The sequence below is a fragment of the Peromyscus eremicus genome, chromosome 11 (assembly GCF_949786415.1).
Source record: "Peromyscus eremicus chromosome 11, PerEre_H2_v1, whole genome shotgun sequence".
In the NCBI taxonomy this organism is placed as follows: Eukaryota; Metazoa; Chordata; class Mammalia; order Rodentia; family Cricetidae; genus Peromyscus; species Peromyscus eremicus.
In genome coordinates, this window is record NC_081427.1 from 60,548,114 (window position 1) to 60,569,670 (window position 21,557).

The 21,557-nt window shown below is 42.9% G+C and overlaps 1 protein-coding gene across 1 annotated transcript in view; it reads right to left on the minus strand.

Moving 5' to 3' along the window:
• Positions 1 to 20,185, minus strand: part of Acot12 (acyl-CoA thioesterase 12) — a 41,462-nt gene extending 21,277 nt beyond the window's left edge. Inside the window, exons 1-5 of the mRNA XM_059276242.1 lie at positions 19,963 to 20,185; positions 13,096 to 13,165; positions 10,112 to 10,172; positions 7,835 to 7,936; positions 4,772 to 4,907 (exon numbers count right to left, since the gene is read on the minus strand). Of these exons, the coding sequence (XP_059132225.1) occupies positions 4,772 to 4,907; positions 7,835 to 7,936; positions 10,112 to 10,172; positions 13,096 to 13,165; positions 19,963 to 20,092 (499 nt within the window). The 5' untranslated portion in view covers positions 20,093 to 20,185. The remainder of the gene's footprint in view (positions 1 to 4,771; positions 4,908 to 7,834; positions 7,937 to 10,111; positions 10,173 to 13,095; positions 13,166 to 19,962) is intronic.
• Between the last annotated feature and the right edge of the window lie 1,372 nt (positions 20,186 to 21,557).

A 21,557-nucleotide genomic window follows, 5' to 3' on the forward strand; every position in this document is an offset into this window, starting at 1 on the left:
TCTCTTATCCACAGTGGATTTTATATGCTGTTGCAATAAGAGGGGGCCTAGAATAGGTCCATAGTACACTAGCAGTCGTGTGACCTGCTTCTACCTAGGCTGCTTGTGTATTTCTAGCACCAACTCTGCATGGAGATAAACTTGGGACTGGATTCTCAAAGGGAATGACTCCCCCTGTGCCACCCAGGGCTAATGTCAAGAGAGAAAGGCACCCACCAGGGCTCTCTGAAGGTGAGGCTTTTCTAGGGGACTCATGGAGAGTCCCTGGAGGACAGCAGCTCCCCATGATATCCTGGTTCATCCTTCCACCTACAACAAGTGCCTGACTCTTCCCCCAGTCTGTGGCCTTGGGTACCTGCAGGTTCCAGAGCCAATGCTGGGTTGGGCACAGTCTCTCAAGCCTTGGTGTTCTCAAGCCTTTGACTGCGTCCCTGTTTTCTCTTCCTTTCTGACTGCTGAGACAGATTTGCAAACAATCTGTAGATTTTCCTCGGATTGTCAAGTCTACCACATTGTGATAAACAAAACTGTTTTGTTTTCTGGCTGATTTTAAAGACATGTAAAAATCTTAACCTCTTCTAACTTCTATTTATTTTCAACTTTCTAACTATTTTTCTGAAATGGGATCTTGTTATGCTGTGCAGGCTGGCTCGGAACTCCCGAGTTCAAACAATCTTTCTGCATCAGCCTAGAGAGTATCTGGAATTCAGGTGCATGCCACCATACCCTGCTCTCTGATTGCAAAATTGATTTTATTAGATGAGATTCTAAAAACATGATGAGTTAGTGCTGATTGAGATATTTTCAGTTCAATATTGCTTGTCCAAATGGTATATTTTTATTCAAAAGAAAGTATTAACTTAGTTTATTAGAAACTAACTATAAACTATATTATAAAATGATTAACAATCTAAGCATTTAACTCTTGTACTGCCAGAGCATATACATGACTGTATATAGCACAAGTCGGAGGAAGACTTATTTTTTAACTTTGTAAACTCTTTACCCTGAAAATGTACCATCTGTTTTTAAATGATTATGAAATAATTACAAAATAAAAAATTAATAGGAGATCTTAGAATCTGAGAATTGTCATAAAAAAATCATAAAAGGTAGTTTCCTCTTTTCCAAGGGACAGCTAAAGAAAATGTTATTCACTTCTCTGAAGACATATGTAGCACACACAAGGAACACTGCAGAATCCATCCTTGGTCAGGTTACATGCATACAGGCATCAGCCAGGGCACGTATGCAGAAGTGGACTGAGGGTAAGTATCTTTTGTGTGCAAGTGTGTCTTCTTGTAGATAATAGCTAATCAATGGAGAGAAAAAAATAGAGCATCCCCAGGTCCAGTGAACAGTTCAGGATCTCAGACCTGACTAGAGCAGAGTGTATATATAAACAGACCGCATTCTGTAAGCCAAGTGATCAAGTTCAACGGTTGTCCCTTGAATGTTTTGAAGGTATTGTTTCATCATTTTGTTGGTCAATTTCACATTTGTTCTGTATTTTTTAGATCGGGAACTTTGACCTGAATTCAGGTCATTTTATTCCAGCTCTTGTTTTCATTCTGCATATCCAGAAAGGTTCAACCAGGAGAATGCTCTGAAGATATGGTTTTATATGACAAATAACTCAAAATTTAGTTCTCCTCACCCTTAGTGATCCAGTGGTACAATAATAGGTTCCGGCCGGGCGGTGGTGGCGCCTGCCTTTAATCCCAGCACTTGGGAGGCAGAGCCAGGCGGATCTCTGTGAGTTCGAGGCCAGCCTGGGCTACCAAGTGAGTTCCAGGAAAGGCGCAAAACTACACAGAGAGACCCTGTCTCAAAAAAAAAAAAAAAAAAAAAAAAAAAATAGGTTCCAACCATCCTCTTAAAAACCTAATCTCATTTTTTTCCCACTTTTCTTATGAAAACATAGAGTCTGGAATCAACTTTCCCAGTATTCTAACACTACTCACTTCTCTCATGCAGCACCTTAAAGGGTGAAGACGGCTTAATCAGTCTGATGATGTTATAGATTCCTTAGTTCAGTGGTTCTCAACCTTCCTAATGCTGTGACTCTTTCATACAGTTCCTCATGCTGTGGTGACCCCCAACCATACAACTATTTTCGTTGCTACTTCATAACTGTAATTTTGACACTGTTATGAATCATAATGTAAATATCTGATATGCAGGACATCTGATATGTGATCCCTGGGAAAGGGTCATTTGACTACTGAAAGGGGTCGTAACCCACAGGTTGAGAACATCTATCTTAGTTCACTAATGATGATCTGTCCACCTTCTTTTAGAACATTTCTGAATCAAAACCAGCCTCTCTGAGACCTAAGGGACAGGGAGCAGACAGACCACAGTCCATCATTCTTTCTTGAAGAAAATTGCCTCTAAGTTCTGTGGTATCATTGGTGACATGGAAGTTAGTAATATTTCCAAAATTAAGATCAGATTGATATGATAGAGTTAGACGAACAGTTGCTTCATTGAAAAGAATATAGGATGATCTGTGTTGGGATAGATTAAGTTAAATCACTGAGAAAAGCTTTAAAACATTTGTAATTCTAAATTGAAGCAACCATGGATCTGCTCTGATCAGCCTCCTAGGAAAATTAAACTGTATGGCAATGAGATTTTGTTTAATTCCTTTTCCTTAACACAGCATCTCCCTCAATCGTTCTGGACCCTCTCAGGGGTCCTCCCCTGGGCCCACAGAATCTGGGGCCCACTTCTTTGATCACTGTCTACATTATTTTGGAACTATTCATGTACCCGGCACTAGAGTATGGGTTTGTCAAGTGCAATGACTTTGCATTACTCATCTTTTTTGCCTCTTATAGCAAGCATGTTCCTTGCACATGGTAGGAGTGTAATACATCTGTACTAGATGGAACTAAGCAGTTGACAGGTTCTTTCTTTCTTGATGCTGAGAGGGAAGGAGTCAGACATCCACAAGATAGTACATGATCCCATCCACAATCACACATTCAATTCTTCCAGTTAGTACCAGACCATCTGACCAGCCCCTCACGCAGCCCAGGGATGTCTTTTTCCTCAGGAGAACTCTTCTCTAGAGTTCTCAAGTTAAAGCACTAGAAAATGATCCATGAGACATTGATGTGAGAGCAATGGCTGGGGAGGGTCAAGCATGTTCTTGCAAGATTTGGGATAAATACACACAGATGTCAGAACTTCCTTCTGAAATTACCAAAGAACCTTGTGACTCTTCGGTGACTTATTCCTACATTCCCCTTAAAAACTCAGGTGCTGTAACCGCAGTAAAGACAGAAGCATTTTTTTGAAGAAAATGATTATGTGAAAAGGAAGGCCAGTGAAGGCCGGGTAACTGCACAGACTCATTAAGAGCCACACTAACGACTGGCATTTCCCTGAGTTAAGACTGAAGCAGATGTGAGGGACTTTGTCATCTCATTTCCTTCCTGGAGTTTTGTGGTGAGAAGACAACAAGGTGGACTTGGGCTGATGGCCTTTTGGTTTTGTTTTTTATTAGTAGTTGCCTGGTCTGCCTTAGGAATATTATCATGGTTCAGTGACTTCAGTCTTTAGGAAAAATGCATCTATACACATCTTAGAATCAAGACCATCTTTTAAAAGAGACTCTTCGAAGCATTGTAAATTTAATGATGAAGTCTCTATTTCCGTAACTGATAGTGGACATTGCCCTTTATGAGGTCATCACATCATACCAATATTCAGGAACTGTGAAGTACAACATCAACATGAATGCTCTTTTTCCTAAAGTCAACTTCTACTTCAATAATGACCATACCAACCATTCTGATCAGCCTTGAGTCATGATCAAGATTTTCTGTTCTGGTAAACAATGCCATCGACCTGGAGGGTCCTGAAGACTGAACTAGAACCATCCTCTCAAGGCAGAAATCTTGGACATTTTCTCTAGTACCCAGTGGGCTTCTGTGGGGTTGTCCCATGACCCTGATAATGCCTCTTGGTCAGCACGAGGCCTCCATACTTCTGACATGCTATCTCCTCTTCTCATCTCTGGCCTTTGCACGTGTCCTTGTCCTCTCCCTTCTCCCCATTCTATCTTGACCTACTCCTGTCCTCTTCTTCCTTTTCCCCTTTTCCATGCTCTCCTTCAGAGTCAGGGGAGTTGGAGCGTCTGTCGGCTTCTCCAGCTCCCTGGGCTGGCTCACTCCATCTCCTCTCTCCTACTATGTTCTCTCTTGGGGTTTTCAAGATGGAGTCAAATAAAGAGAAAGACCAAAGACTCGGAAGGGGAACTATGACATCAAAGAGCTCAGGAAACCACTGTGGTAAAACAGTGTGGGTGTGGGAAGCACTAGGAAATATTAATGAACTCTTTCCCTTCCTTTCTTATTGTAGGGATCCTCCAGGCTTCTTCCTGCTTGGAGTTTCCTTCTGTGTTGAGAAGGTATATGGCTCCTATGAAGTCTTGGTTGAGAAAATGCTTAGTGATCTGGGAAGTTCCGTATCAATGTGCCCTGGTCACCACCCCTTCATCCCCCATACTGCTAAGGACTTGCTGGCTAATAACCACCAAGACCTCATCTCTTGTCTCCCACTCTCTCCTCCAGAGCAATTCCAGCCTAGAGGCCTAGGTCACCATGTATACGCTGAATGCCTAGTCCTTTTCTTCCCTACTGCCTGGGTCTGTCAGGAAACAGGTCTAGCCTCATCTAAGCTGCATTGTGAAAGCATGCGCTCTAAGAAAGCCCCTTCCTGCGCCATGCCATAGAAAGTTCCTCTGTGTAGACGCACCCACCATCGAACCTGCCGCTTTCCTTCATGATGTTGTTGAAGGTGTTCTCATGCTGTAGGCGAACTCTCCTTCTCTCCGACGCCAGACTGTGCTGTACTTGGTCTTGCTCCGTCTGAAGCGGGACCGGTTTTAAACGGACCTGGAGGGAGAAAGTTTATCTTCGGATTTATCTTACACTGCTTCCTTAAATTATAGATGCCCAGTGTGAATTCTGCAAGAGCAGACGACATACCATATGGCTTTTTAACTCAAGTAAATAGACTATTTATGGGTGTTTCCAGGAAACATTCTGGTGAAAATTTGTCTTCAAATGTTTCCAATTAAAAGATCAAAATAGGTTTTGTTATCTCTCATTTGAAAGCCATCCTTGTTTATTTTTCTCATTTTATAAGTTTTCTATGGGATCATAGAATCTAGGAGGGCTTTTGCTTTGTCTTATTGTATCATGTTTTGTCCTGTTTGGCTGTTGTCTCTTGAAGGTCTGCTCTTTTCTGAAGAGGAAATGGAGGGGGAGTGGATATGGAGTTTAGGACAGGTGTGGGGAGCTTGGAGCAGCGGAGGGAGGGGAAACTGTGGTCAGGATATATTGTCAGAGACAAAAATCTATTTTCAATAAAAATTAATATATGTGTAAATTCTATAAAATATGAAATCAATGAATAAGGTGTGGGACTATAATTCCACTGAATTTATGTTGATATTTTTTCCTTTTTTTTTTTTTTCAAAATTAAGATATCAAGGGGAGGTAATAAAGTCATTCTAGAGAAAACATCTTGTATCGAGAGATATTCCTGGTTTGGATATTTCATCACATGGTCAAAACAGTGTCTACTAGGTAAACTGAAAGAATCAATATGTCAGTGTAACGCTTTGGCTGCCCTCCCGAATCCTGGGATGCAGTGTCCAGGCTCCAGCTCCCCTACAGATGCCCATGTGCTGGTTCTGTGTGTGAAAGGTCTTGGCAGCTCCAAGATACCTCCAGTCTGAACATGACCCTTTACCCAGATAAGGGTGAAAAGTCTAGTGACTGGTAATGTGCTGTTTAAAGTCCAAGGCTCCCTGGGTTGCCTGTCCCACTTGTCAGGAATGTGTAGATTGACAGTGACTCTCTGCAATGTCACATTTGGGTTGCATGATCAGCAGAACATAAGAGGTAGCCTGGGAAATTTGTACCTTGCCTCCTCTGAAAAGAAGACCCTTGCATCTGACATGACGATTCCTAGTCCACGAAGTACATTTTGTGTGCCTGAAATTAAACTTGAGAGCAAGGGCTGCCTAGAAGCTGACGCCCTCTGAAGGTCACGGGCCACCCTTCTGCTGCCTCACTTCCTTTTACACAGTATAGTCTTGTGGGCCCTTCTAATTGCTTGCTCTGTGCAACTGTTGAACCAAATCTTGTTAATCATTGCCAGTTTTGTCCTGGAATGAACTCACTTGGGATAGAGAGTCTGGTATTTCTTGTGGTTCAAACCAAACTACAGCCTTTCATGCCTCTCCACGTAATGTGCTATCAAATAAGAAGGTACCAACTAGAAAATGAGTTGATCTGGGAAAGATGCTTTCCCATTTATGTTGACTGAAGTAGCTCGTTGTCATAGCACCGTAAGGTAGCTGGCTTCCCAGAGTGGCTCCTGGAAGCCAGTTCTTGTCTCTGTAGAGATGGGACTGAGGTGTGCCAACATGTACCTATTCCACTTGTTCCTAAATCTAGAATGAGAAGTATGAGGCTGGAGGGGGAAAATATGGCCTCTTCTTTCATGTGAAGCAAAGGATGGTGATGGATTCTCCATCCTGTCATTTGCTGTCAAGTGTGGGAACTCTGTACCCACCCCATGACACTCTCATTCTGAAAAGTTTAAAGATTTTCGAGAGAATCAAGAAGAATCTAAAGGCTGACAAGACCTCTCTCGCTGCTTAGATTTTCATGAACACAGGGTCTCTGTGATGCTTTATCAATGACTTACAAGGTCCAACTTATGTCCCAGGAAGCAGCATTTTCATTGTCTCGATAATGTAATTAGCAGATAGATGTGCACTTCAGTTTGGAAAGCATCCCTTCAGCAATGGGGATTGGCCTGAGGCACATTTATAATATGAGGCCTATATTACAGAATTACAGGTACCAAAATTCTGTGGGGTCACCTGCCAACCAAGCATGGTGGTGATCTAGCCCAGCTGTGCCATCGGCCTAGGCTTGGAGCAGCTGTAAAGCATGGCTCAGCGGTCCCCTTGGCTGGCTGCAGTGGAGCATGACTTTGTCCAAGCTGTGTTGGCATAGCTGTGTGACCGAAGCTATGTTGGCATAGCTGTGTGACCGCTATGGGGAAGATCACAGGCACCAGGGAAGAGTGAGCAGTAGGCCTCGTCATTGGCAAGTGATTAGGAGAAGCCACCTTCACCTGCTTCTTTAATCATTCTTGAGTGACACACTCGCATTATAATTTGAATTATTACAGTTTTCAAGTGTGTCGATTTTCCCTAGGTCTGAAATAGAAGCAACATGGAGGAAATTTTGGCATCCTACGTTGAGGTAGAGCTAGGCTCTGGCTGGGTAGGAGCTGAGCAACGTACAAGGACACAATATTCCTTTCAAGGATGTTTTCAGCCCAGATGCCCTGAAGTTTATTTTTAAATTTTACTAACTCAGCAACTTTGATACTTTCCTGAAGGTCTAAAAAATGATTGGACCATGACTTTCAACTACTTGCCGAATTTTTCCTGCTTAAAAAAAGAGAAAAAGTCCAACTTAATTTTGAACTTCATAACCAAAAAAAGAACTATTCCAGTAAGCAATATTTTTAAGAAGTAGATATAACTTTTGGATAATTTAAAACACTGTTTTCCTTCTTTATAAAGCTGGTACTTTTTTCCCTTTAAGATATTACTCTCAAAAGATATTTCTCTTCAGTTCTATGACGTAACCACAGAATAATACCAATAAATATCAATGAATAAAAAAAATCTTGAGGACATGAGTCTTACAGTAAGGAAAAAAAATAATTAGGAAGCAGTTATTCCTATGTCCCTGGCTTACAAGAAGGGTATCTGTTCACGTGGGAAATTTACCTTTTCTTTTCCAACTGGTTTAGCCACAAACGTAGAGAAAGCCACACAGAGGAGCTTCTCAGCGCCAGTGAACTTGTCCTGTACTATGACCTTGATACTGATCTGAAGGAAAGAAAAACAAACCGTCAGTCACCCAGATAAGAGATTCAATTGCAATGTGCAAAATGCAGTTGCACACTTCTCCACCCTGCCTTCCAGTTTTTAAGTGACATCGGCATTTTAGTTTATCTTTCAGTGACGCTATTTATTCAGTGATGAGCTCTATACTATGACAAATGAAACTCTTCTGAATGCGGGAATACACACACTAACCATGAAAAATAGCTGGGATCTAGCTATCTAGAATACATTATATCAGCCCATTACCCAGAGGAAATACTTAACTAACTTTTAGGTTAATTTCTTCCAGTTACACATATGCTATATTACATGTATACAATGTAATATTACATACATACATGCAATATTGCATATGTGTTTTATAAATGTATATACAAAGTACACATCAATGTTTACATACATTATAAATTTATCATGTTGCATTTGAAGCTCTACACTCTAATTCTTAAAAGTTTGCCTTGCTTCAATAAACATTTGAAAATCATATTTGAGTGAACTCTCTCTCAAGGGCAAGACAGCCTACCGGTGAGAGAAACTATCACTGTTTTTAACCTTTAGTTGTTACATTTTATACCCTACAATAACAGGGTCGGAATTGCTGTTAGCTGTGGCTTGGTTTCCTTGGTTTGGTTTTTTGTGGAGCAGTCAGCAAGTGACTAAGGCATTTTGTAAGGACTCTGCTGTGGGTGGCTCTCTCTCCATGTGAGGAGTCCTGAAGCTAGCTCTTCAGACTTGCATGCCACAGAAAAAGGTCTCTAGATTTGGACTAATAAACGCTCTCGCATATCTCACCCAGATAAGTAATACTATCTTCTGAGAATAATGGACAACCTGGGACATCTCAGTTCAGCACTGAGTAATGAATGATAAAGTACACGTATTTCTACATCCTCGCCAGGAACACCATGTACAAAAATAATCAATAACCCATGACTCACTTTAAGTCACTTAATTTAAAATAGAAACTTGTATTTGCATGGTAAATCTCAAGTTAACTGGATGGTAATGAATCAGACACAAACCAATCATTCTTCACCTCTATAAACAACCCTCAGCCACATGGATTTTCATGTCAGAGAAATACACAAGGAAGAATAAACTAAAACATCAAACAAGGAAAGCCTAGCTACAACTCTGGAGTGTTAAAGTTCAGACACTGTCAGCTACCAGGACAGTTGACTGAGGTATGTGTGATGAACAAGTGTCTCAGAGACATGGCATGGGGAATTCACTATGTTAGGGCAGAGTAGGTGAGATGGAATTCCACTCTATGAAAAGAAGTAGAAAACTAGATAAGGTACAGGAAATGACCATTTCTACAGATGGGAAACAGGTGACAAGGGTTGTGATGTCCCAGGACAGGAAAACAAATGAAGGGAACGTATCATTTCCTCTCATCCTGAAGGTAATTCACAGATGACAGTCGGGGAAGGGGAACTCACCTCTGCTGTGCTGAAGAAGCAGAGAGCAAACAGACAAGGGATCTGGAATTTGTCGGGCAGGGTACCAGAAAAGAGATATCTACATACAGAGAAAATTCTGGAAATGTGCATGTGGTCTCCATGGGTCTTTGACTTGATACCAATCTGAGCATGCACAGCATGAATAACTTCAGAGGAAACCGCCTCGCACCAGGGAGCTGTGAAGTGAATATCTCCAGATCTCCCACACTGCGAGGAACCTTCTGAGTTCTCTCTAGGCAGGCCTCACCAAGCCTGAGACACCCATAGAGCCCACAGGAGATTTCACCCCGCAAGAGGCACCAATTGCCTCTTGTAGTTTTATTGGCTAGTTTGCCCTGCAGGGGGGCGGGGGTGTAAGGAGATGGAGACACACAGTTTGGGTAATAGTATTGTAAGAAGAAGTAAGAAACAGAATCGATAGTTCACCAAATGCAAAAGGAAGCCCCTCCCCTCTTGCACGTTCACTTTGCGTGTGACCTTCTGTAGAACACGGTGTCACACTGAATGTGAGCGGCAGGATTGAGTGGGGGGCATCAGCTCCTCAGCCTTCACCCGCGTGTCTGACTGCAGATTTAAGGCTTTCTGAGGTTCAGGATCCTATCAGTGGTAAGCACGCTCTAAGCATCCTCCTTGGTGCTCTGAGAGCCGTGAAGACACGTCCTCCAGCAGGCGGCCCTGAGGAAAGGCCACTCACCTCCATGCTCGTGCTGAACGCTCGAGTCACTTTCGCTCGGATGGTAATAATTTGTCCAATTCTGTTTTTAAGAAGAAAGAACGGTCTCATCAATCCTAGCACATTTCATTTTCAACTTAGTAGATACATGTGGCATAAAGCAATTCCACCTGAACCGGCTGATAATACTCACATGTGGAAAACTCAGGTTAAAGCTAATAGCAAAGACAGGCCTTCAGGATAGATGTTAACCATTTAAATCACGCTCATAATGTTAACAGACTCCCTTATTAACCAGAAAGGAGCTTTTGCAAGGACAGTGTACACGGTAACCCTTTCCACAACAGATACTTTTTTGTATAGCCGCTGTTGCCCAGAGGAAGTTCAGACAAGCACACAGGTAGACCTGTACCACTGATGCTTGCTTTGAAACATGAGCTAATAAACAAACAGACCAGCAAACGTAAAGAAACAGGCCAGGCCATCAGTGAACTTGCTAGGTAGATGTGGGCCCTCTGAGCTGCTCCTCAGCCCACCCCCCACCCCCCTCCCCCAACTGCTATTAGAACTCTGAAAACTTGGAGGTCAAGACTTTGGGTCACTGATCCCTTCATCTTAGTGGAAATTAAGAGCTGCCCAACGTAGGCTCCTTTTGTTCCCCCATCCCAGCTGACTCCATTTGACCACTTCGTCATGGCTCCCTCTCTACCCCACCCCATCACCTTGGCTCTACCCCACCCCATCACCTCCTCTCCATCCGGGCTGTGTTGTTAACCCTTTCCTCTCTCAACCCCCCACCTCTCACTTTTGCCCAACTTTTCCAGGCTATAAAAATATTGAAGGTTTCTCCTTCTAAAATCTTTCTTTCTAGTTTCTTTGCCTATCCAACCTTCCTAGAAGAGTCACTGGTCTTTCTAATTCACACTGCTCACTGAATTTTGACTAGTGATGCTGCTGGAACTAAGGTGTAGTCAATGAGTCAGGGCTGCTGAGCTTGATAAAGCAAGGTTTACTTGGGGGCACAGGTATGGAAACACACCAAGTCCACAGGCACACAAAGGAACGGATGAAACTTCACAACAGAAGCCTTTGTCATTCAGCAAAGTGCTGTTCCTCAGTGTGGTCACATCAGTGACAAAATGAATGCTGTGCACGAACCAAGGCAGCATGCCAAGTTGCTTTGAGTCATAGCGAACAGCATGCCACTCACCCAGCAATAAACCTGTGAGGTTAACACGATGATTCTCGTTTTACTCTCAACAGAAATTGGGCTTAAACGGTGATATAGCCAGCAGCTAGCTGGGCCAGAGTTCAAACCCTGGTGTTATCTAAGTTCAAAGTCAAAGCCATGGAAACATGGTCGTATTTGGGCTCCTAGAAAGGCTAGCAATTAGCTCTGCTTTAATCACAGCAGAAAGGCTCATTCAGATATATTAAGGATAGTCTATGAGGTAAGTCAGTTGGTTTTCCTGGAAGAGTGGCCGTATCTACTAAATGACTTTGTGAACGTACTGAGGCCCTATATACTGTGTCTCTCATAATCTGTAACAATCCAGGCCGGAAAACAAGAAGTAAAGGAAGGAATTTACATTATGTACATAGATATATGTCTTTAAACAAGTAACTCTTGTGTTGGAAGTCTGAACAAATCAGTATTTTAGTAATGCTTTTCTTAATGTTTAGATTCATCTAACTAATCTAGAAAGCAATAAAAGTCATACAAAACCCTTCAGAGCAAGAACTTAGGCAATGTTGACTAAAATGGCCTATGCATTTGCATTTTGACCAAGCAGTTCTGTTTTCAGGGATCCAGGCCCAAAATACACTAGCAAAAATATGAATACACACCACATAAATCCATATATTTAATATCTGTGATAGCAAAAGCAATTCAGTGTTTAGTAACGATGACCAATTGAATTAGGGAGGTCTACAGTGAATACGAAAGTATCTGTAAACATAATAACAGCTGTGTGCATTGCATTGGCATGGTTTTATGGGTGGACTCTTACATGGAACAGGTGGAGAAAGTGACACCACATATTGGAATTTCTTTTTTAAGAAATATGGATAAATTCTCACTTATATTTTAATGTAAAGGGGTAATTCTCAGATAAAAAGGTAGATACTTAAGAGAGAGGAGGGAGCCTAAGAAGCAGTGAGATAGAAACTAAGTTTCCCAGAGTGAAATGCTTTCCCCACATTTGAGCTTACTGCTTGTAAATGTTTTAAACAGCAATCAGATCCAACAAAATTAAAATGTCATCTTAAAACACAGAAAGCAGCTGGACTGGACTCTGTCCACATGGTAGTTTAACCCATCTGGAAGAGAGCTCTTTCAGTAACTTCAAATGCAGTGGTTGTGGCTATGTGATGTTTTTAAGAGGGACCTTGGTATTTATGAGTATTTACTGAATTATTTACAAATCATGACTGGTATTGCTTCAGAATAATTCCCAGATGGGAAAGACCACAAAGGAATAAGAACAGATATGAGCTGATGCTTCTTACAGGTTAGCGATGAGTTCATATGATACACCACACTATTCTTTCTAGTTTTACTGTCTGACTTGAAGTTCTCTCCTGAAGGGCTGCTAAAGCATATAAACACTCTCACATATAAAATGTTCCTTAAAACTTACTTTATGTACACACAGGAGTTAGTGTTTGTACCGCACCAACACAGAGATCCTCATTATCATCTGTCATGCAGGAAAAAGAGCCATTAAAGACGAGATGACAGAAAGCTTGCCATGCACGGCACTACAATGCCTCTAAGGCTGACAGTGACTTAACAAAACTGAGACTGGATTTGTACTGTGAAGGGTGAGGACAAGTGGAAGCTGGGACTTTTTTTTTTTTTTTTTAGCTGATTTAGAGAGGGTCCAGTGCCTCTTGTTTTCTAAGAAACACAATCATTGGCTCCAAATGAACAAGGTGCAATAAACATGTACTGTAAATGAACCAGTAAATCCCCAGGAAGTGGAAAGAGCAACACTCCTTACCTAGCTGTGTCCTCAAACAGAATGTCATCCATGGAGGCTGTGACGCACGAGATCCCGGCATGTTTTTCAGCTTCAAAAAACGAGTGAAAGTATGCCATATTAGTGGCTGTGATTAAATGTTTTAGCAAAGGGAAAAAGGAACACATTGAAGTAGATTTGTTTTAGGAACACATCCCCTCACTCGTTACAGCACCCTGGTGCTCACATATTCAGGATGATCTGTATTTACAAGCAGGCCTGTGCTCTGTATTGTGTGATGATTACTGTACTTGCTCCTGAATTTTAACTTGGGGATATCTAATTTAAACTTTAACTGTGCTCGTCATTTATTATTACCAAACTGACACCAATTCTTCATGCATTACAATGTTGTAGGAGAGTGTGGCTAAGGGGTGGAGCAATAGCGAATAGGAGCTCATCATTTTCCGTGGCCCATGTCTGCACTTAATTTGTCCAGAATTGTTTTGAGTATTGGTTTTGCTTAACATAAAAATACCAGAATTTATGCTATTGGAAAAGATTTTGATGTGTGTTTCTCCCAGCTTTGTTTTTGAGAGGCATTCTGTCAAAATCCAAACAGATTTTCATTGACCTTTTTTTTTTGAGACAGCTAACATATATGTTGGCCGGGAACTCACTTTGCAGCCCAAGCTGACCTCCAGACTCTGATCACCGCCACCCCCAAATTCTTACGTAATGGATTACAGTGTAAGTATTAATTGATCATCTCAGGCAAAGAGAGGTGAGAAATGAACCACTTTGGAACTCTGTGAGAGCAATGGGCAGGAAAGAGGCTTGTTAGTTACAAAACAATCCAGCGAAAAGATGGGGATACGGAGGTGTCCAACTCTAGGCCTGCTCAGGGTGGGCTCAGCTGAAGCCGGTGTGGCAAGCATGAGGCATGCTTGGCTGATTTCCAGGTGTTGAGCAGGATCAGTGTCTTTTTTTTTTTTTTTTTAACCTATCTGCTCAGGGACCATCACAGATCCATTCTGAGTCCATCTCTTTAGAGCTGATATTTTCCAGAGAAGTACTAAATGTTCTCAAAAACAAGCTATAAAACATTGACAAAAGCATGCCTAGTAGACACTCAGTCCATGAAGAGACAGGCTGTTAACTTAAAGTGTTCTTATTAATAAAGTATGGTTATGTACACCAATGTGATTTGCCAACTTTAAGTGATTGAAATAATTTAAAAGGAGTAACCAATAAGAGCTGTATTGCATTTTCTGGGTGAGGGCTATGCTTATAAAGCACAGTGCTAGACTGTAGGAGGGACCAGGGAGACTCAGCAGCAGGTAACAACACTTACTAAGCATTTCTCATTGGCCATACCAAGCATGGAGGCGAGTCCTATCATTGGCTCCATCTTTAAATGAGGACATTCAATCCTAGAAAGATTCAAATGATTGTTCTAGTGGGTTTTTTTTTATTACAAGAAATAAGAATTATAGAAGAGAATTGGGTTGATAAGGCTGAGAAAACTCTCAGTGTGCCTCCCGGAATGTGGACCCCAACAGCTATACTTTCTACTACAAACTTGCAGGGACCAATAAAAAAGAACAGATAAAAATAGGAGAGGTCGACATAAGGTCCCTCACTCTTGCACATGATTGTATATGGTCTTGTCTTCATTTCACAAGTGTGCCGGGTAGATGATATGAATTCAAAAGGACCGGATTGTCCTGGTTCTTACATGTTGATTGCCCTTCATACTTTCATATGGCAGAAAAACTTAGAGCTATTATTGATTTCCTAGGGAAATTTGGAAGCAGACTAGCTGAGCAATTATAGAATCTGCAAAGGTGTCCAGAGAGGGGGTTTTTGAAGGATGAGCTGGAGTGGAATAGATACGAGAGAAAGTGGAAAGGAAGGTTGCTGAGCAGACAGAACGGTGATTCCAGGGAGCGTGAGGAAGGCTTCTGTGGTGAGACTGGAGACAGCGAGGAGGAGGGCTGAGATGGAGCTGGAGGGCCTGGAGGCTCTTGCTTGTCATCGTTTTAGAACTGTTATTATTAGATATTGTTCATTGTCATTTTGTCTCTGACATTTGGTTGTAAACTCTAACGCACTTGGTCCAACCGGGTCTCTGCTGTTACCAATGAGGTCGGTGGTAATTTTAATCACTGTTCTCCTACACCGAGCACAGCCTTCCTGGCTGCTTTTGAGACCCTCTTAAACATACCTGATTATAATATGCCTACATACGATGATTTTTAAATCAATCTTGTTTGGTGCTCTATGGATTCTTGAACTTAACTGTATGCTTTTCAGCATGTTTGGGGAACTTAAAGCCATTGTTTTCTGAATAGGGGTGAGTTCCTCTTACTTTCTCCTTTGGAGGACTTTATGTTTTGTTTTTGTTTTTCATGACTGTGTAAGACTTTGTGTGTGCGTGTGTAATGCTGGGGATTTAATTCTGACTTTACGCATGCTAGGCAAGTGTGCTATAGCATTGGACCATAACCTCATTTTTTTTTGTTTGCAAAATTAGATAATTTATATTGATATATTTTTTACACTTGCTAACTTTTTTCTCAGCCATCTTCATTCTGTAGTTAAGGCTATCTAGTATATTTTAAATTTAGATGTTATTGTTTTAAGCTATTGAGTTTCCATGTTGACCTCATAAAACACTCTCTATTTCACTTTTTGAGGTTTATTGCCTTTTTTGCTCTTTACAATATTTTCGATTTCTTTGAGTATAACTACAATAGCTACATTAAAGTCCTTGAATTTTAATTCTAGCATCCATGTCATCTATAGGTTGGTATTTATTGATCATCTTTGAAGAATGAGTCATGTTTGCCTGCTTATTTGTGTGTAAGTGTTTTTATTATCTCCGAGCCTTTGATGATTTGCTGTTGAAACAGTGGGTTCCGATGAGCTCTTTGAAAAGGATTAGTTTTGCTTTTGGTGTTTTCTTGAAAAAGCAAGCAGTTCTGTTTACTAAGTCCAAACTAAGAACCCTGTCTCTTTAGAGGTGGAGGCAGCTCCTTCACTTTCTTTGGTCTTTACTAGAGGTTTGGAGTTTGTCCTATACACACAGAATTCCAAGTGTGCCAGATACCTGGTCAAGGGTTACAATCAGGGTGCTTTGCCTCCCTGACTTTCTCTTTTCTGAAAACATCTCTCCTCACATTCCAGTGGATGTGCTTTCCTCCAACAGTGTCCTTTGGATGTCCAAACTGACAAACCTGTAGATTTCTAACTGAAAATTTAACTGGGAGAGAATTGGTGGAGTGCTCTCCCATCTGTAATATCATTAAACATCCCACCCTCACCATACACACACACACACACACACACACACACACACACACACACACACACACCCCTCATAAAACTAAATAAAAAAGATTTAAGAAAAAAGAAAAGTTGGACCATTACCATTCTCTTCGAGTGTAACTTTCAAGTGTTCCAAACACTTCCGTTCACTTCTCAACTGCCTTAATCTACCTTAATTTGCTGTTTTGTCCAAAGTTAATAGTTGTTATCTATAGGGGAAGGCTTTCTGATAGGAAGTACTTGCCCAGGCTACAGGAAATACCCTTTTAGCCTTTTAGTGAAGAGACGAAGGGTAAAGACCAAAAAAAAAATCTGACATGATGAGATCAGCTATTTCCGGATGTCCTTTAGATGCATTATGAAGATGAGACCAGGATAAAGGAAGCAGTTTGAGAGGCCTCTGAAGTCCACAACGCAGGGTGGTGGGGCTGGGTCTAGGCAGTGGTGTGGAGGTTCAGCACGGAGCTGGGCTTAAGAGATTCCTCCAGAAGGAAGCGTCAGTACACCCAAAAAGGAAAGGGTTATTATCTATTGAGTGTGTGGAGAAGGAAGCAACGTGGATAGCATGTCAGGGCTCAGTCCCAGATTTCTGACCACACGGTTGGATGAGTGTGGTGACACTCTTTAGAAGTGAACATTCAGAAAGATTCACCAATGACATGGAGAGGAATTGTGGTCTTGAGAGAGTTCAAAAACAGAAACGGACATGGGGTGGAGGATGACTCAGAGATGGTTTCAGGTGTCGGGTTTGAAGGCCTGAAAGAGGAGGGCCCACCCACAGCTGAGGGGCCGAATGCTAAGGTGATTGGAGCTGTTCCATTTTTCTTTAAATATTGAGAAGTTGTGTTGGAACCCAGCAGTGCTTGAGGGTTACAGCCGTGTCTTGGGACATGACTATCGTCATTATTTACCTTAGGAAACATAACTATACAGAGCACTGGTCAAGGGAACTCTGGTTGAAACAACGATGAAAAATCGGCTTTTGTGTTATTCTTCAGATTCGTTCACATCTTACCTGAGTAATGCCCCCTCTTGTGTGGTGTCTCTCATTTCCATAGAGGGGTCAACATGGCCATTATCTGTATTTCACAAGCCAACTTTATCATAAGGATTCTTTAGCATTTGTAATATTAACATTACCGGTTATGAAGGCACCAATAGCAATATAATTACTAAAGTATAGTGTAAATTGATCGTCTACAGTCTTCCTATGGTCCAAGTCTCCAAAAAGGTCAAACTAGAAACTTTTATGCCAATTGCATTTAGTTGCCTTGGAAATAGGCATCATTATTATCAGCAATGCCAATCCTGCCTATACTTGTTTCTTTCGTTTACATATGGGTAAACTTCATTATTTCTGATTCCTTGTTACATTGTAATCCAATTCAAATCTTGTTAGAAACTGTTAAGACAGAAACCAAACAAATCAGCAAATAAAACAAATGAATTGTCATTGAAAATATAGCTGAGTTTTACAGGTGGCTAACACGCAGGGGTTGGTACTGTGTTACTATATCAAGAAAAGTGGGTCTATAATATTCTGAGCTTTACTTCTGCCACACGCAGCTTAAGGGATGTGACTAGAACACAAGGCCGTGGTAATGGAGGTTCAGCACAGGGGCTTGACTTAAGAGACTTAGGGACTCTAGAGAAATGGGAAAATGATGCTGAAGCTGAGGGACAAGGCGTGGAAATGGCCAAGAAAAGAGCAGGTGTGAAGTTCCTTAGAGAGAAAAGCTTTGTACATACTGGAAAAATGCCAGAAGGCTGCCATTGCTGGTATCAGACAGTCTGCAGGGGAGACCGTTACCATGCTACATTGTATGGGAAACAAGATGTTACACTTATTCTTAATGTCAACGCCCTCTGTCAGAACATCCCATAGCCAATCAGTCTGATGTTCTGAGCTAGGTTCAGAATCAATTCATATCTGTCTGTCTGGCCCCTCAGAGAATGAGTTTTCAGCTGCAAAAAGCATCTGTAAAGAATGAAGAAAGTCTGAGTTTTACTTCAAGGATGATGGGAAAATCTGAGCGGTCCTAAGCTGGGGGAGGTGATACGATTCATGTACTTAAAGTTCACTGTGTATAGATAACAGATCCCAGGGAAGCAAGATGGGACTAGGACACCAAAGGCATTTCCTCAGAAGGGAGGCACAGTAAGACTGACTTGTATCCAAGACTGTATCTATCACTGGTCTGAAGATAAGAGGAGTCAGCATGTGTATAGTTTCAAAAGTACTGCTCAACAGTTACTCTTGAAGGCTCTCACTTAGAAGGCTCTCAGTTAGAAAACCCATTTCTATTATAACCCAGTGTTTTCAAAAGCAGAGTTTCCATCCCTCAGTGTAAGAAAAATCAAAGTCAGAGCCTAAGTGTAGCAATGGTGAGAGGCTGCCTTTCCTGGGGTGATCATCACATGAGACTGTGGATTGGGTGGACTGGACAATAGACATTTAGTTCCTCACACTTCTGAAGGCTATAGGGTCCATACCTGTCACTTCAGAAGGGCAAGAGCTCTCTTCCTGATTTGCAGATGGCTCTTGCTGTAGCCTCACATGTTCTAAGCTCCAAGACATGGTCCTGCGGGATCAGGATGTGCTCTTATCATCTCGCTAACCCTGATTACTCACTTACTCAATCGTCACTTCCAAAATACAAACTTTGGGGGTGGCATGGAGACATCATTAGGTCCGCAGTAGATGTTTTTATCACCACCCTCACTCCTAGTGCTGGGGATGGAACTCAAGGGCTTCATGCAAGCCGGACAAGCCCTTCACAACTGGACTACGCCCCCAGACCTTCTGCTTGCTGTGTTCGCTCTCATCCTCTCCCAAGAATATTGTCAAGTGTTCCCTGACCGCCTAACAGTTGATGGCAGTAAACGGAACAGAGAAGGGAATCTGGTAAAGGAGCCGTCTTGCACTGAGGAAACATTTAGCTCACTCGAGAAAGCATGAACTGTGACCAGTCCTGTAAGAACACTTCTGTTGTTGCAGTAAATAATCTAGTTGTTTGTCAAGAAAATATGTTAACCTGTGCAAGTACGCATGTGCGTGCTGTATGTGCATACACACACACACACACACACACACACACACACACACACCAAGTTCATGCTTGCAGTGTGAACACTTTTTCTAGCCTCAGTTTTACTTGGCCAATGAACTCAATCTGTAGAATTCTAAATATAGAATATATTCTATAGATATAGATATAAGATACAAGTATAGATACAAGCAATCTATATAACAAAGTCTTCTAGGGGGGTCTTCACTATTTTATGTGTCGAAGGGAGTCCTGTGAAGTAAACATCCGAGGACCACTGGTCTAGGTCGCTGTCAGTAGGTGTCTCAGTCATCACTCCTGTCTCCACAGCTCTCCTGCTCTCAGCTCTTGGGAGCGTTGCCCTTCCCCTTGGCTTCCTTCTCCCAAGCTATTTCAGGCTTCCACGCCAGCCTAGGGCACCCCCAGGTCCAGACTCCTGTCTTTCAGGATCCGCAGATGCCATCGCCGCCCTGGCCACCCTGGCCGCCACCCGCCCTGCCCGACGGTGCCCTCGCGTGGGCCGCGCGCTTACCCGCCAGGCAGGCGGTGGTGTCCATCCACTTGAGCAGCTGCCCAGCGCTCAGCTCCCCGCGGGAGTCGGCGTGCGCCGGCTGGATGGCCTGGCTCATGAGCACCTCGCCGGGCGCCACCGTCGCTTCCATCGTCCTGGGTCCTGGTGGAGAGAGCCCAGCTCTGGGGGCCAGCGCCAGGCCATCCCGCTCCCCCGGGGCCCGCCCCCGCTCCAAAGGGCACCGCCCGCTGCAGCCGCCAGGTGCTCAGGAGGTGAGAGGTCAGGGTCCCACGAGTCACCCGAGTCACCCGGGGACTGCAGCGAGGAGGGCGAGGGAGGACGCTGGCCTCTCCCTGGGCAGATCGGGAGCACTGCCTCAGCTCTGAAACCGGGGCACTGGTGTTCTCTAGAATGCAGGACAGCGGTCACCGGCTGAAGTCCTAGGCAGAGGAGGGCGCGTGAGGAGGGATTGCATGCTTTCCCGGGAGGGCCGAGCCTTTGCTGGGCTCCTGGGCTTTATTGCTTAGTCGGTTTAGTAGTTGGCCCTTTGTATTTTTTTATTTTCCTGCTAGGAATTGCAACACTTCAAGCCTTTGTTCAAACTCTACCTTCTAATTCTTAGGACATTATAGTGTGGCTCCAAAAATCATTTTGTTAGGAAATTGATTCCACTGCCCAACAAACGAAAAACACGAAGTCATGGGAAGCTGGTGTGTGTGGGTACATCAGAGCACCCAACTAGAGAAGGCAACACCCTTGAGTTTTATCTAGAAAACACGAGATCAGAAACTGTCACATTGTTACTAGTGGTCCCCACAAGTCCCCAAAGATGCCTTCTTCAGTATCTTCATTGGAGACGAATCTAGGACACTGCGGATGAACTTGAGGCCCGAACTCAGAAGCAACAGTCAGGGGCTTTACAAAGCAGTTCTTTTTTTTTTTTTTTAATTTTATAATTAATTTAATTTTACATATCAGCCACGGATTCCCCTGTCCTCCCTCCTCCCACCCCCAAGCCTTCCCCCCAATCCACTCCCCATTCCCACCTCCTCCAAAGCAATGTCTCTCCTGGGGATTCAGCTCAGCCTGGTACACTCAGTTGAGGCAGGTCCAGTCCCCTCCTCCCTGCACCTAGGCTGAGCAAAGTGTCCCAGCATAGGCTCTAGGTTCCAAAAAGCCAGCTCATGCACCAAGGACAGGTCCCAGTCCCACTGCCTGGGGGCCTCCTAAATGTTCAAGCTAATCGACTGTCTCACTTATCCAGAGGGCCTGATTCAGTTCCATGGGGGGCTCCTCAGCTATTGGTTCACAGTTCATGTGTTTCCACTAGTTTGACTATTGGTCCCTATGCTTTTTCCAATCATGGTCTCAATATCTCTTGCTCATATAATCCCTCCTCTCTCTCGCCCATTGGTGGAGCTCCACCTGGGGCTTGGCCGTGGATCTCTGCATCTGCTTCCACCAGTCACTGGATGAGAGTTCTGTCATGACAGTTAGGGTGTTTGGCCATCCGATCACCAGAGCAGGTCAGCTCAGGCACTCTCTCGACCATTGCCAGTAGTCTATAGTGGAGGTATCTTTGTGGATTTCTGGGGACCTCTCTAGCACTCTGTCTC